Raw genomic sequence first — 17,028 nt, forward strand, 5'->3', positions numbered from 1 at the left:
TCTGACATGAAAAGTATCTTCACAATATGTTAAAGAACAGTTTACAAAAGTACACATAGCATGCTTATATTTTGAGAAAATGTATTTTAAAGACTGGCATTATGTACACCCAAGGAATGACATTATCCATTGAGTAGTGCTTTCTTCTTTTTTGTGTGTGCATATTTTCCAACTTTTCTTCAGTGAACATATATTAAACATACCATGGTGGTTTAAAATGCCCACAAATTAATAGTCCTTTCAAAAAGTGGAGCCTGATCCCCTCTCCTTGAGTGTGAGCTAGATTTAATGACTCACTTTGAATGGATAGAAAAAAGCAAAAGTGATGATGTGTAACTTAGGAGAGTAGGTCTTAAAAGATACTGTGGCTTCCTCCTTGTTCACTCTTTCAGATCACTTACTCTGAGGAAAGCCAGCTGTCACATCATGAGGTCACTCAAGCAGTGTCATGTGGCAAGGAAGTGAGGCCTGCCAGCAGCCACGTGAGTAAGCCACCTTGGAAGCAACCTTCCCATGACTGGTCTCGGCCAACAGCTTGACTGCAACCTCATGAGATGCTGAGCTAGAACCACCCAGTTAAGCTACTTTGAATCCTTGGCCCACAGAAACTGAGATAGTATTTGTTCTTTTAAGCCACTAGGTTTTGGAGTAATTTACTATACAGCAATAAGTAATTAATACACATTTCTACAATTACTATATTTAAATTGTAGATATTCTAGTATCTAAAATGAGCAGAATCTAGTTAACACACATTAGAGTGTTGCTTTAACATGGCTTATGTCTGAGTATGCTGTACTTTACAGCATGAATTGTATAGGAACTGAAATGTTTGAAACATTAAGGTTCTTATACTCTAAATGTAGTGGTTGTTTTTATAACTAAGACATCTAAATACAGTGCCTTGCACATTCAGACAAAAAAGAAGGAATAAATTTTTTAACTCACCACTAAAAACAAAATATTATATGAACAAGTAGTTAAGTGGTGCTTATGTGAAGTTCTATAGGATTTCAAAGAATGGACATTCAATGTGAAGGCTTCAGGAAAAAAGTGGCATTTAAATAATTATAGGTGGAATTAGTTTCAAAATTAAAACTGTAAAGGGGGAAAAGTATGCTAAATACGACAGCACAGATTCAAATGAAGAATTATAGTGAGTTTAGAGGACAGAAGACCTGTATCAAGAATCAGTGTTTTTTTGGAAGTTGTGTCAAAATTTAAGAAAGTCCAGTAGATGATTTCCAGCACAATATAAGAAATCTAGGCTTTTTATCCTATAAGATTGAGGGTTTTACATGATTAAAATGGTCTTCTGGTAGATTAATCTAGAGTTTAAGCAACTTGACCAAGTCAGTATAGTTTAACTCCTAATCGATTCCTACTATAACACACTGCCTGATGTTGGAGGAGATATTTAAAAGCATGTAGTGGCTCTGACTGGTTTGGCTCAGTGGATAGAGCATCAGCCTGCGGACTGAAAGGTCCCAGGTTCGATTCTGGTAGGGGGCATGTACCTTGGTTGCGGGCACATCCCCAGTAGGAGGTGTACAGAAGGCAGCTGATCGATGTTTCTCTCTCATCGATGTTTCTAACTCTCTATCCTTCTCCCTTCCTCTCTGTAAAAAAATCAATAAAATATATTTAAAAAAATAAATAAAAGCATGTAGTGAGTGAAATAATCAAGACTTTGTAACCAGAGAGGAAGGATTGCATTCTGTAAACTTAAAAGTAGTTACCATTTATTGAGCATCTATTTTGTGTCAGGCCCTTAACTGTGTTGGATGTTTCATATATTCTATCTATAATCCAGTTTGGCAAGGTAATCCAATATTATTCCCATTTTACAAATGAGAAACCGGAGACTTGGTGGAACTTGAAAGTAGTTGCCACTCAGAAGTTTGCTGACTGATGATCACAGCTAGGATTAATAGTCAGATTGCTCCTTCCAATACACACCTTTCTCTCCTAACCATGACTCACCACTGGGTGCCGAGGGCTGAATGAATGCACAGTGAAGATAAAGGAAAGCTACCCGGCCATATTCTGTATAATTTTAAAACTTAAATTCAACTTTTATCCTTGGACATGGAGGTTTGTGGTTGGTTCTGAACCACATAACATTGTCTACAGTTGAGGAAAATTGTGATGCTGGAAAGAGTGAATGCTTTACAAAAGTATCTGTTATGCTCATCATCTTTCTAACCAGCTCTGCAACCTCTGGAAAGATATGTGAACTCTCTGGGCCTCAAGAATCCCCTCTATAAAATGGAGATAGTGTCTACCTCAAAGGATTGTTGTGCGATGTGAAGTGCAGAGAACCTAGCAACTAGGTTCCACAGACACTATTACAATTTAAAGTACTCCTTTTCTTGGAAAACAAATATTAAACCTGCACACTTGAGCTGAAATCTTGTACAAATTCCTCTTTGTCCTCCTCCCCCCATTCACCTTTGTGACCTTTTCTTTAGGAAGAAGAATGCAAATATTTGTAGATTTAAAAAACTAGTTAACGTAGCAACTAAAAAAAAAACAACCACACAAAAAAAAACTAGAAGTTAAAATGCCACTCTTGCTGCTGCTCTCTTTTAATTAAAAACCCTAAAAAGGCATACCCACTTGGTTGTTACTTAATTAACAACCAGAGTCTGGCCGTTGAAGCAGTAAACTTAAGCGATGCCAAAACCAAATTCTGTTGACCAACATGGATTCTCTCCCCCTAAGAGACCACCGTTACAGCTGGAGTCAAAGAAAAGACTTTTTTTTATCAGGTCCTTCGGTATCCTGTAGAAAAATCAGACAAAACCAAAAATCAGTTATTTTCTTTGGTCCGAGCATCAGCACTGGAAGTAAATCCCTCACTGGTATTTTTTAAAAAAGATGTTTTCTACCTTCCCTAGCCCCTTCCACCATTCCAACTGCAGACAGGAGATAAGCTGTGGGCTAAACGGGTCACCTGCGACTCGCTAAGGCGGGGCCGCTTCCGAAGGGCCGACTCTGCCCAGGTCGAGTCGTAGGGGACCCAGGAAGTGGCCCGCGGCGCTGGCGCTCACGGGGCTCCCCGGGCCCTAACGGTCTGGCCGGTACGCACCGGCGCGCAGGCGAGGCGAGTGCGCGGCCGGGGCTGCAGCTTGCGCTGGCGCCGCTTGCGCTGGCCGTTGAGGAGCTTCTGTGCGATTTTGCGCTCGTGGCCGCCAGGCACCGGCCAGTTGGTGCGCAGTTCCCGCTCGCGCCGCGTGCGGCCCTTGCTGTGTCCGGCCCCACCAGCCGGGAAGTCGCGCAGGTAGTAGTAATCGAGGCAGTCATAGAGCTCCTCCTCGGAGCACACCTCGGCTGGCAGCGGCTGCGCCAGACTCGGGGCGCTGGGAAGGGTCGAGTCCATCGCGCCCGGCTGGCCCCCAGCCGGCGCACGCGCGCCTTTGGAGGCCCCCGTCCCGCGCTGCGATTGGCTCGGCCTGAGGGGGCGGGGTCTTGGCAGACGTCACAGAGCTGGGCGTGTTTCCTGCGGGAAGTCTCAGGCTTCCAGCTGGGTCAACCATGACCCCTTCCTCCGCCTGTGTGTGTGTGTGTGTGTGTGTGTGTGTGTGCCCCCGTTGGAGACGGTCAGTTGGCAAAATCCGATCCTGCACTTCCTTTATGTTGATCAATAATGGTAAACTAATATGCACAGAGGAAAGGCCACATGAGGATAGAGCAAGAAGGTGGTCATCTGCAAGCCACGGAGAAAGGCCTCAGGAGGAACCAACCCTGGTGACATCTTTTTTTTTTCTCTGGAGCATCAAGTTTATTATGCAACTTGAGAGAGCTAAATACTTTAATAAGAACCCCTATAAACATAGGAGCAAAAGAGAGCAGGGGAGGGAGAATGGCCCCAGGAAAAACAGTTCCAGTCTCTGAAGTTTTCATTCAGGTCGGGCGGAGAGGCGGACTCATAGGGAGGTCAGCTTCTCTTGACCCCCAGGGGGCTCCAGGCAGTCTTCCAAGCTCAAGGTATTTCGGATAAGATTCTTCGGAAGGCCATGGAGATGCTGGATACCGTCCTGATGTGAATCCAATGCATAGAATGCCTCGCACTTAGCACACCTCCATGGTCGCTCCAAAAATACAGCATGTATTTCAGGCTTTGCTGTTTGCATCCAGCTTCTGTCTCATCTCTCACACCACATGGCCTGTCTCTCTGGAGCTCAGCATCTTTAAAGTTCAACATTTAAAATGCAGAAAGTACTGCTTGATTGCCCTGGCATCTTTGACTGTGGTCATGCTTTGGCTGTCCACTATTGTAAAAAATTATATTGACTTCACTCTTGTCCTTTTGAGATGCTGCTTGTCAGTGGATGACTTACAGTATAGGAATCTTAAGAAAAGCCTAAGAACCCCCAAGCCACCCCCTGCGGGCCCTGGCTGTGGCCAGAGGAAGAGGCTGGAGTCCATCATCTTGCTGCCTAGCTTGAAGCCAGTTTTCATTGGTTGTCCCCTCTGGGGCTCCACCAATGCTGCTGCTGCTGCTGCTGCTGCTGTGGGTGGCTGGGGGTGGTGGGGGAGCCCCCAGGGTCATGTTGGAGGACTGGGTTCAGGGTGGCAATCCTTCATTCCAGGCTTCATAGGGAGGTTGTGTGGTCCTTCCTTCCACTGTCTAGGGAATGGAATTCATCTCTTCCACGCTGGCTGGGTGAATGGTCATCCTTTCTTCTAGTCTGGGGGAATGGCTGTCCTCTCTTGCATGCTGCCTGGGGGAGTGTGGTCCTCCCAGGCTTCCTGGGGGAGTGGGCATCATTGACTCTAGGCTGAGTGGTGGAGTCCCAGGGTCTCGGCTATTCTGCCCTGATGTCTGAAACCCCTGCGCTGGGAAAAGACTAATGTTGGGGTCTGGGAAGGCGCAGGGCCTTACCCTGATCTTGGGGTTTTCATGCTATCTAGTATTAGATAAGTGCCCATGATGTTGTTATATATTCTTCCTGTGAGTGATTCCTGTATCTCATGCTACTCATATCCCATGTTCTTCATTATTTGGACTACTTGTGGGTCTAAGTCAATTCAGGGTGACTCAAAGTATGGCCTCAGTTCCTCTGTGGCCAATGTTGACCCAGTGGTCCTTCATTATATCTTTCATTGTTGGTCTTCAGCTGAGGTTGAGCATTATTAAGTTTTGTAAAAGTCTTTGACATTCCAGAGACAGGAAGTATGGTATAAAGAAGTGCCCACTCAAGATCTTCCTAACTTCTTCAGAATTTCCCCCCACAAATGGAAGTTCTCCTGTCACCATCCTGTAGAGTGCTACCTCCATGCTCCAGATGTCCATCTTCGGGCCCTCATAGGATTCGAGCTGCAAGATCTCTGGGGCCATATAGAAGATGGTGCCATAGAATGTACTCAGTTTATCTTCTGTAAATTCCCCACTGAAGCCAAAGTTGGCTAATTTAACACTCATCTCACCATCTAGAAAGTTCTCCAGCTTCAGATCCCAAAGTACGATGTGTCTCTGATGGCAATACTGGGCCACTGATAATAATTGCCGGAACATGGCTTAGACTTTTTTCTCTATCATGGGGCCACAGTTCTCTAAATAATCAAATAAGGTTCCTTCACTAGCGTGTTCCATGAAAATATAGACTTTTTCCTGATGGTAATGACCTCAAACAACTTTGTAATGTTGGGATGATTTAATCTTTTAAGAGAATGAATCTCTTGAAGAACATCAGAGGAACCCTGCCAGGTGACAACTTTCACAGCCACCTCTGTGCTGGTGACAATGTGACAGATCAGCCTAACCTCGGCAAAGGATCCCTTGCCAATGGTGTTAAGGATGAGGTAGTTGCCAATATGGCACTCCTCATTGTCAGAGATGGCTACAAAGTCATCAGATGTGATGACTTAAAAAAATAAAAAATATTCTCTGAGATATGTACCCACTGAAGTGGATCAGTGATGAAAATAGAAAAAAAAAGAGGAGGAGGAGGAGGAGTAGAAGAGAAAGAGGAGGAGGAGAAAATAAAAAAATAAAGTATAAAAAGAAAAAAGTTTTTAAGTAAAGAAAAAAAAAAGAAACAATGAAAACACACACACACACACACCAATTATGAGAAAACAAGCCAACTAGTCCAACTCCAACAAGTCACCACCAAGCAGCTTCCTGCGCTCTAATGGACTAAAACCTCAGCCCACCCAGGACCTTACAGGAGTGGTTTGTATTTCCATCACGATGGCACCTTATGAGGTCAAAGAAAGAAATGGACCATTCATGCCTGGGGATAAACCAGTGGTTTTCTTACTTTTTGGTCTCATGACCCTTATTTTCTGGGGGGAAAATGAAAGAACCCCCAAAGAGTGTTTTGTTTATGTGGGATATTCAATATTGACATTTACTTTTACTAGAAATGAAAATCTATAAGATGTAGACAAAAATCAACAGTCTGACTTATTCTCATGCTCCAGGTCTCAGTTCATATATCACCTGCTTAGAGAGGGCTTCCTACCTACCTCACCCAGCCCATCACTTTTGTCATCTTCATAGCACTGACCACAGTGTGGCTGATTCTTGTTTACTGTCTGTCCTTCCCATGAATGGAAGAGCGTGACTGTAGTAATCCCTGTGTCTAGCACAGTGTGTGGCAACAAAATGTTTAATCAACAATAATGTTTAATTAACAATATTGATTATAAGAGTTGGGGGGAGCAAAAGAAAATATGGACAACTTTTTAATCAAAGAGATTCCTAAAACATCATAACCACGGTCATGTTCTATCCTCACTCAGTTTTGGGGGCAGATAAAATAAGAAAGAGGAGGGTTGAAGTCTGGGTTTCCAGGTATGTGGGTTGGTGAGGCAGAGGAAAGTCTAACTGGTAGGAGTCTTGCTGTAAAGATGAAAGAAGATGATTCATTTTTCCAGTAGTACTTGCTAAGGATGCAATAAATTTGGATCTGCAATGAAGCTGTAAGATATTTTTACACTTTGAATATCCATTTCCAGATGACACAAAGGACTTCTCAGGTGACCCTGAGTAGGCCATTTAGGTGAATTTTTGTGTTACTTAAAGGAACCATCTCTTTTAACCTTGCAACTCAGGGATTAGTTAACAATATCCAGTCTGGTCCAATCCAGTGCAACTAGAGGGTGTCCTTTTGGAGATGTCTTTATTTTTTTTTAATTTATTTTTATTGATTTCAGAGAGGAAGGGAGATAGATAGAAACATCAACGATGAGAGAGAATTGCTGATTGGCTGCCTCCTGCGCGCCCCTTACTGGGGATCAAGCCCACAACCCGGGTATGTGCCCTTGACCAGAATTGAACCTGGGACCCTTCAGTCTGCAGGCTGATGCTCTATCCACTGAGCCAAACCAGAGAGGGCTGGAGATGTCTTTTTGATGGACCATGTATCCAGGTTGTAGACCATGATATTTGGTATCTACATCTCCCAGGAGTGTGCTGTGGATGGATTCTCTACAAGCTTGAATAAGTTTCTTTCTACCTGTCTCTAAAGCTCATTGTCTCACTATAAAACCCAGGGCCCTGGTGACATCTTGGATTTGGACTTCCAGCCTTTACAATTGTGAGACAATAAATTTATGTTAAGAAAAAAAGAAAGATAAACTATCCAAGTGTCCAGTGGGACTGCTCAAAGAAAATGTGGGGCTGTGTATTTCTCCTGAGGACTTTTATCAGCAATTAACATTTTATTAGGCTATTTGATGTCAGGAGAAAGTGTTTAATAATGATGTAAGAGAAAAATTAGCTTCTGAAGAAATGCCTCTAGTATCCCAGGGAAGTATTTTTAAAACACGTCTATCTATAAATGAAAGGAAATTCATCAAAATGCTAAAAGTAGAGAGTCTTAAAATGGCAGTAGAGTAAATTACACTGACACTCTCCCAGGACCAAACTGGAAGTACAACTAAAATACAGAAAAACCACCTTGAAAAATCAACTGAATACTAGTTGGTGAGAGCCCTGCTAACTAAGGATGGAAAGTGGGGACTGCATAGAGACTGGTAGGAAATGCAGAAAAGCAAAAGGGCTGGCTGAGCTCCCACAGACAGCAGCTGAAGGTCCGGATGGATATCTCAGTGTGGGGGGTTTCCACTGAGAACTCTGGGGTCTAAACTCCAAGTTGGGCTCCTCAGCCTAGAGAACCAGAACTGAGAAAGGTGCCCACATAACATCTGTCTGTGAAAAGCAGCAGGGTTGCTGTCTGCCAGCCAGAGATGGCTAGAAAGGTAGGCACCCTCCTAAAGGGCCAACACACAGTTTGTGTGCAGCCATTCACCATGGGCTCTGGCAGAGGGAGGGCAAAGTGGACTGGAGCTGTGTGAGGGGATTCCAGAGTCGGGGGCTCTGGGGCTAGAGCTCAGAGTGCAGCCATTTTCCTGTGCTGAATCATTCCATCATGCTGTGGAGGACATCTTTCTTCATGGACTTTTGCTATCCAGATGGTTTTTGCCTGGGGAAAAGACAGTTGCCCCACCCTGTTGGAAGAGCTCTCACCTCACTCTGATCTATACCCTGAGGCAAATCAAGACTGAGTGTCAATTGGACTGCAAGCAGAGGCAGATGGCTAGAGGCTTAGAGTCTTTGCCTGATTTCCTCCTGGGCCCCGGACTAGAAAAAGCAGACCCTGGTGCACACCTTGGTCCTTTCCAAAGACACCCAGCCACAGCAGAGGTTAGCCACAAGCTATGGATTGCTGATAGCTCCAAACAGGGTATTCAGAGCCAATCGGAAACAGCATCTGACATTGTCCTGCACTAGGGATTGGGAGTCGTAGCAGATCTACCTAATACATAGACACAAACCCAAACAAGAAGCCAAGATGGGAAGACAAAAACAAACAAACACACCCAAATGAAAGAACAAGAGAATTCTCCCAAAGAAGAGCTAAATGAAATAGAGATAAGAAATTTATCAGATATAGAGTTCAGAATAATGATGGCAAAGATAATTAAAAGCATGAGAAAATATATAGTAATTATGAAAAAAGTCGGAAATAATGACATAGCACTAATAAAGAACACATTGGAAGGAATACACAGCAGAATTATGGAAGCTGAGGATCAGATCAGTGAATCAGAAGACAGGGTAGGAAAAAAAATCAATCAGAGAACCAAAAAGAAAAAAACAATAAAAAAACAGCTCCATTTAAGGGAGCTGTGGGACAATATGAAATGTAACAATATTCACATAATAGGAGTGCCAGAAGGAGAAGAAAGTGAGCAAGGGCTAGAGAATGTATTTATTTTTTTAATATATTTTATTAATTTTTTACAGAGAGAAAGGGAGAGGGATAGAGTTAGAAACATCGATGAGAGAGAAACATCAATCAGCTGCCTCCAATCATACTCCCCACTGGGTATGTGCCCGCAACCAAGGTACATGCCCCTGACCAGAATTGAACCCGGAACCCTTGAGTCCACAGGACGACGCTCTATCCACTGAGCCAAACCGACTAGGGCTAGAGAATGTATTTAAAGAAATAATAGCAGAAAACTTCCCTAACCTGGTGAAGGAAAAAGTCACACAAATCCAAGAGGCACAGAGAGTCCATGCAAGAAGAACCCAAACAGGCCCACACTCAGACACATCATAATTAAAATGCCAAAAATTAAAGACAAAGAATCTTAAAGGCATCAAGAGAAAAGCAATTGTTACCTAAAACGGAGCTCCCATAAGGCTGTCAGCTGATTTCTCATCAGAAATTCTACAGGCCAGAAGGGAATGGCATGAAGTATTCAATGTAATGAAAAGCAAGCATTTGAAACCAAGATTACTATATCCAGCAAGGATATCATTTAAAATAGGTGGTGAAATAAAGAGCTTTCCAGACAACAACAAAAAAAAGGCTAAAGGAGTTTGTCACCACCAAATCAGCACTGTCCAAAATGCTAAAGGAACTGTTGTAATGAGAAGAAGAAATAGAGAGAGAAACCTAAGCATACAGAATTAAAATGGCAATAAATAAATATCTATCAATAATCTTGAATGTAAATGGATTAAATGCTCCCTCAAAAGACATAGGGTAGCTGAATGGACACAAAAACATGACCCAACTATATTCTGTCTACAATAGACCCACCTCAGAACAAAAGACATTTACAGGATGAGAGTGAAGGGATGGAAAATTTTTTTCCATGTAAATGAAAACAGAAAAAAAGCTGGGGTAGCAATACTCATATCCGACAAAATAGACTTCAAATTGAAGGTAAGCACAAGAAACAACAAAGGTCACTACATAATACTAAAGGGATTGATCTAACAAGTGGATATAACATATATGCACCCAATACAAGGGCACCTAAATATGTAAAAAAATCCCACCAACTTCTTGATGACTTTAAGGGAAGATGAACAGCAATACAGTCATAGTAGGGGACTTTAACACACCACTGACTTCACTGGACAGAACTTCCCGACAAAAAATTAACAAGGAAACAGTGACTCTAAATGACATACTGGGTCAGATGGGTTTGACATTTATAGAACATTTCACCCCAGAGTTTCAGAATATACATTCTTCTCAAGTGCCCATGGGTCATTCCAAAGATAGACCACATCTTAGGACACAAAACAAGTCTCTACAAGTTCAAGAAGATTGAAATCATATCCAGCATCTTCTCAGATCACAATGACATGAAATTAGAAATCAACTACAATAAAAACACTCAAAAAACATTCAAACACATGGAGGCTAAATAGCATGTTATTAAACAACTAGTAGCCCGTTTGCACGAAGATTTGTGCAATAGACCTTCATTCACCTGGCTGCCTGCACCAGTTTTCTGCTGGCACCGGGGACCCAGGCCTTGGCTGTAGCCACCGCCTTCTGCCTTCTTTCAGGGTCGGGCTTGGCCCCGGGCGGTGGTCTTGGGCTCGGCCGCACCCAGCGTCCCTGCTATGGATCGCAGGAGCCGACCCCCAGTGGTTTCCTGTGATCTGTGCAGGCTCCCCGCTGGTGCCCAAGGCCTGGAAAGCCTCTGCCTGAGGCTTTCCAGGCCTTGGGCTCAGCCGCACCCAGTGTCCCTGCTACAACCCCCCGGTCGTTGCCTGCGATCCGTGCAGGCTCCCCGATGGTGGCTGGTGCCCAAGGCCGGGAAAGCCTCCACTCCAGGCTTTCCTGGCTTTGGGCTCGGCCGCACCCAGTGTCCCAGCTACGGATTGTAGGAGCTGAACCCCTGGTCGTTGCCTGCGATCCGTGCAGGCTCCCCGCTGGTGCCCAAGGCCGGGAAAGCCTCCGCCCAAGGCTTTCCCGGCCTTGGGCTCCACCATACCCAATGTCCCTGCAACGGTTTCCTGGTGGTCGTGGTTGGTGGGCGTGGCTTGGTTGGTGGGCATGGCTTGGGCGTAGTGAAGGTGCGGTCAATTTGCATATTTGTCTATTATAAGGTAAGATGAATGGGTTACCAATGAGATCAAGAAAGAAATAAAAAACTTCCTGGAAACAAATGAAAATGAATGCACAACAACCTAAAATCTCTGGGACACAGCAAAAGCAGTCCTGAGAGGGAAGTTCATAGCTCTACAGATCTACCTCAAAAAATAAGAAAAATTAATAATAAACTATTTAACCCTACAACTTAAAGCATTAGAAAGAGAACAACAAGAAAAGCCCAACTGAGTAGAAGGACAGAAATAATAAAGATTAGAGCAGAAATAAATTACATAGAGACTAAAAAAATAAAATGAAATAAATGAAACAAAGATAAATAAGATTGACAAACTGTTAGCCACACTATTCAAGTAACAAAGAGAGAAGACCCAAATAAATAAAATCAGAAACAAAAGTGGAGAAGTAACCACTGGCACCACAGAAATACAAAGGATTGTAAGAAAATACTATGAACACCTATATGCCAACAAGCTGGGCAATGTGGATGAAATGGACAAATTCCTAGAAAAATACAATTTCCCAAAACTGAATCAGGAAGAATCAGAAAACCTGAATAGGCCAATAACAACTGATGAAATAGAAGCAGTAATAAAAAAACTCCCAGCAAACAAAAGCCTGGGCCCGATGGCTTCACAAGGGAGTTTTACCAAACTTTCAAAGAAGAACTAACACCTATCCTTCTCAAACTATTTTAAAAAATCCAAGAGGAAGGAATACTTCCAAGCTCTTTTTTATGAGGCCAGCATTATCCTAATTTCAAAACCAGACAAAGACACTACAAAGAAAGAGAATTACAGGCCAATCAACATGCCTGATGGACATAGATGCTAAAATCCTCAACAAAATATTAGCACATCACATCCCACAATATATTAAAAAGACACCATGACCAAGTGGGATTTATTCCAAGCCTGCAAGGCTAGTACAGTATTCACAAATCAATAAATGTGATACATCACATAAACAAATTGCAAGACAAAAATCACATGATCACATCAATAGAGGCAGAAAAAGCATTTGACAAAATCCAACACCCATTTTTTTCTTTATATTTTTTAATTTATTTCAGAGAGGAAGTGAGAGGGAGGGAGGGAGGGAGAAAGGGAGAGAGAGAGAGAGAGAGAGAGAGCAATGATAAGAGAGAATCATTGACCGGCAGCCTCCTTCATGCGCCCTACTGGGGATGGAGCCTGCAACCCAGGTATGTGCACTGACCAGGAATTGAACTGTGACCTCCTAATTCACAGGTCAGTGCTCAACCACTGAGCCATGCCATCTGGGCTCCAACACCCATTTTTGATAAAAACTCTCAGCAAAGTGGGAATAGAGGGAGCATATCTCAACATAATAAAGGCCATACATGACAAACCTACAGCGAACATCATATTCAATGGGCAAAAACTAAAATCATTTCCCCTAAGAACAGGAACAAGACAGGGATGTCTCAATGTAGCAGGATACAAAATCAACAATAATGAATTCTCAGAAAGCGAAACTAAACCAACTATCCCATTTACCATTGCAACAAAAAAATTGAGATAATTAGGAATAAACCCAGGAGGTAAAAGACTTGTACAACTACAGGACATTGAAAAAAGAGAGATGATATAAACAAGTGGAAGAATATACTGTGTTCATTGATTGGTAGAATCAACATCATTAAAATGTTCATACTACCGCTGAAACCGGTTTGGCTCAGTGGGTAGAGTGTCGGCCTGCGGACTGGAGGGTCCCAGGTTCGATTCCGGTCAAGGGCATGTGCCTTGGTTGCGGGCACATCCCCGGTGGGGGGTGTGCAGGAGGCGGCTGGTTGATGTTTCTCTCTCATCGATGTTTCTGGCTCTCTATCCCTCTCCCTTCCTCTCTGTGAAAAAATCAATAAAATATATTTTTTAAAAAATGTTCATACTACCCAATGCAATCTACAGATTTGGTGCAATCCCAGATCTAGAACAAACATTTCAAAATTTTATATGGAACCAAAAAGACCCCAGATAGCTGCAGCAATCTTGAGAAAAAATAACAAAGTTGGAGAAATCACAATACCAGATATCAAGTTATACTACAAAGCGACCATAATCAAAACAGCCTGGTACTGGCACAAGAGCAGGAATATAGATCAATGGAACAAAACAGAGACCTCAGAAATTGACCCAAGCCATTATGCTCAATTAATACTTGACAAAGGAGGCAAGAACATATTATGGAGTCAAGACAGTCTCTTCAATAAATGGTGCTGGGAAAATTGTACAGATACTTGCAAAAAAAAAAAAGAAAAAAGATATTAGACCACCAACTTACCATACACCATACACAAGAATAAACTCAAACCGAAACCGGTTTGGCTCAGTGGATAGAGCCTCGGCCTGAGGACTGAAAGGTCCCAGGTTCGATTCTGGTCAAGGGCATGTACATTGGTTGTGGGCACATCCCCGGTAGGGGGTGTGCAGGAGGCAGCTGGTTGATGTTTCTCTCTCATCAATATCCCTCTCCCTTCCTCTCTGTAAAAAAATCAATAAAATATATTTTTTAAAAAAGAATAAACTCAAAATGGATAAAAGACCTAACTGTAAGTCATAAAACCATAAAAATCCTAAAAGAAACCATAGGCAGCAAAAATTTCAGACATCTCTCATAGCAATATCTTTACAGATACATCTCCTAGGTCTGTCGTTGGCAAACTCATTAGTCAACAGAGCCAAATACCAACAGTACAATGATTGAAATTTCTTTTGAGAGCCAAAATTTTAAAACTTAAACTTCTTCTAACGCCACTTCTTCAAAATAGACTCGCCCAGGCCGTGGTGTTTTGTGGAAGAGCCACCCACACTCAAGGGGCCCAAGAGCTGCATGTGGCTCGCGAGCCGCAGTTTGCTGACCACGGTCCTAGGGCAAAGGAAACTAAGGAGAAAATAAACAAATGGGACTACATCAAAATAAAAAGCTTCTGTACAGCAAAGGAAACCATCAACAAAGTGAAAAGGGAGCCCACTGGATGGGAGAACATATTTGACGATACATCTGATAAAGGGTTAATATCCAAAATATACAAGGAACTTATACAACTTAACAAAAGGGAGACAATCTAATTAAAAAATGGGCAAAACACCTATTTATTTATTTATTTAAATATATTTTATTGATTTTTTACAGAGAGGAAGAGAGAGGGATAGAGAGTTAGAAACATCGATGAGAGAGAAACATCGATCAGCTGTCTCTTGCACACCCCCTACTGGGGATGTGCCCGCAACCAAGGTACATGCCCTTGACCGGAATCGAACCTGGGACCCTTGAGTCCGCAGGCCGACGCTCTATCCACTGAGCCAAACCGGTTTCGGCAAAGCACCTATTTAGACACTTCTCCAAAGTGGACAGATGGCCAAGAGACATATGAAAAAATGCTCAGAGTCACTGATCATCAGAGAGATGCAAATTAAAACGACAATGAGGTATCACCTCAATCCTGTCAGAATGGCTACCATCAACAATTCAACAAATGACAGTGCTGTCAAGGATGTGGAGAAAGTGGAACCCTAGTACACTGTTGGTGGGAATGCAGCCATATGGAAAACAGTATGGAGTTTCCTCAAAAATTAAATATGGAACTGCCATTTGACCCAGTGATCCCACTTCTAGGAATATAAGAAATCCGAAACACCGATCAGAAAGAAAGTATGCACCCCTATGGTCATAGCATCTGGAAACAGTCCAAGTGCCCATCAATAGATAAGTGGATAAAAAAGTTGTGGTAACATTTACACACTGAATACTATGCAGCAGTAAAAAAGAAGGATCCCTTACCCTTGGAGACAGCATGGAGGGAATTGGAGAGTATCATGCTAAGCAAAATAAGCCAGTCAGAGAAAGACAAGTATCACATGATCTCACTCATATGTGGAATCTAATGAACAAAATAAACTGATGAACAAAATAGATCCAGAGACATAGAACAGGCTGGAATCTCAGAGCGAAGAGGGTGGGTAGGAAGAGATCAACCAAAGAACTTGTATGTGTATATGCATAACCAATGGATACAGATAATAGGGTGGTAAAGGCCTGGGCAGGCTAGAAGGGGTCCATGGGGCGGGCGGGGGGGGGAAATGGGACATATGTAATACTTTCAACAATAAGATTTAATTAAAGAAAGCTGAAAATAAATGCTAAAAGTATTTCTGGCTGGTAGGGTTATACATTAGTTCTTTTTCCTTTCCTCAAGTCCATTTTTTTTTTGTTTTGTTTTTTTAAAATATATTTTATTGATTTTTTACAGAGAGGAAGGGAGAGGGATAGAGAGTTAGAAACATCGATGAGAGAGAAACATCGATCAGCTGCCTCCTGCACCCCCCCACTAGGGATGTGCCCACAACCAAGGTACATGCCTTTGACCAGAATCGAACCTGGGACCCTTCAGTCTGCAGGCCAACGCTCTATCCACTGAGCCAAACCAGCCAGAGCTTTTTTTTTGTTTTGTTTTTTAAATATATTTTTATTGATTTCAGAGAGGAAGGGAGAAGGGAGAGAGAGCCAGAAACATTGATCAGCTGCCTCCTGCACACTCCCTACTGGGGATGTGCCCGCAACCAAGGTGCATGCCCTTGACCGGAATCGAACCTGGGACCTTTCAGTCCACAGGCCGACGCTCTATCCACTGAGCCAAACCAGTTTTTGTTTTTGAGAAGGAGTAAGAGTTCATTGCTTTAAGAGTGATTAAATGAAAAAACCCCCTGCCTGCTGCAAGGCCCAGAACCAGCACAATTTCGTGTTATCAGAGGGTGCCAGCAACCCAGGTCAGGAAGTATAAGCTATTCACTTGCTGCATTGGCAGCTTGGGGTGAGGGCAGAGTCCTGATCTGCAGTGTTGAGGAAGGTGCTCTAGAAAACAGCAGAGAGAGGAATCGGTTCAGGTGAACTGAGCACAGTAAATGCTGGGAGTTATTGGGAAGAAGGTATTTGTTTTGGTTTGGTTTAATTATGTGGCAAAAAAAGGGGGTTACTATTTATGATCAGATCACAGGTTGATCTGATCATAAATTCCTACGTGGGCAGGTCATGGTGGGTAGTCACGCCCCAGGCATACAGCTTTTAAGTAAAAGGCTTATTTTTGCGTTAAGCAATTCGGGTCCCTTGTTTCTGTGTATTTAGGTTAGTTAACATACCTTTGAAATAAACGGTAACCACCCTCTCCCACCTCCAAGTAATCTTCCTTAAATTCCCTTCTTAGTTTCAAATGCATAGAAGAAGCTGCAAAACCGTTATTCTCTGGAGCATTTGAGATCTCTCTCCCTGGCATAAGTCGTCAGTTTGTCTCAGATAAAGTTATATAAACATTCTCTACAGGTTTGGAAGTTTCTTACATTGACAACTGCCACAAAATTTGCAGCCACTCCCTTGGGGATTTTCTTTTTAATAGATGGGAAATAGTTCTCTATATCTTTTTTTTTTTTTTAAAAGGACTTTCCAGGTATTTGATTCTGATGAATTTGTCTGTGACCAAGTTGCTGATTTGAGTTTTTTCTTCTGCATTATGAAGCTTTATCCCTGGTGGGGAGTGGCCTACATACCTCGCTCTGAGGGCAATTTTGGTGGTTCTTTAAATGAACAAGTCCCAGGAGAGTGTTTTTAATTAAACACCGGAGGGGATTTTCTCTTA

At 42.7% G+C, this 17,028-nt stretch overlaps 1 protein-coding gene and 1 long non-coding RNA gene across 3 annotated transcripts in view; one reads left to right on the plus strand and one right to left on the minus strand.

Moving 5' to 3' along the window:
• Positions 1 to 17,028, plus strand: part of LOC114231547 (uncharacterized) — a 28,343-nt gene that overhangs the window by 2,122 nt on the left and 9,193 nt on the right. The window contains exon 2 of one of the 2 annotated variants that reach the window (XR_008555783.1): positions 393 to 616. This is a non-coding gene — a long non-coding RNA (uncharacterized LOC114231547). The remainder of the gene's footprint in view (positions 1 to 392; positions 617 to 17,028) is intronic. The other variant, XR_008555782.1, reaches the window with a different exon arrangement.
• NUPR2 (nuclear protein 2, transcriptional regulator) lies at positions 2,571 to 3,444 on the minus strand. Its single transcript, XM_008141742.3, has 2 exons — positions 3,092 to 3,444; positions 2,571 to 2,784 (listed from the first exon to the last, which is right to left on the minus strand). Exons 1-2 carry the CDS (start codon positions 3,380 to 3,382, stop codon positions 2,746 to 2,748), a joined length of 330 nt encoding a protein of 109 aa, XP_008139964.2. The 5' UTR covers positions 3,383 to 3,444; the 3' UTR covers positions 2,571 to 2,745.

The sequence above is a fragment of the Eptesicus fuscus genome, chromosome 4, assembly GCF_027574615.1.
Source record: "Eptesicus fuscus isolate TK198812 chromosome 4, DD_ASM_mEF_20220401, whole genome shotgun sequence".
Taxonomy (NCBI): domain Eukaryota; kingdom Metazoa; phylum Chordata; class Mammalia; order Chiroptera; family Vespertilionidae; genus Eptesicus; species Eptesicus fuscus.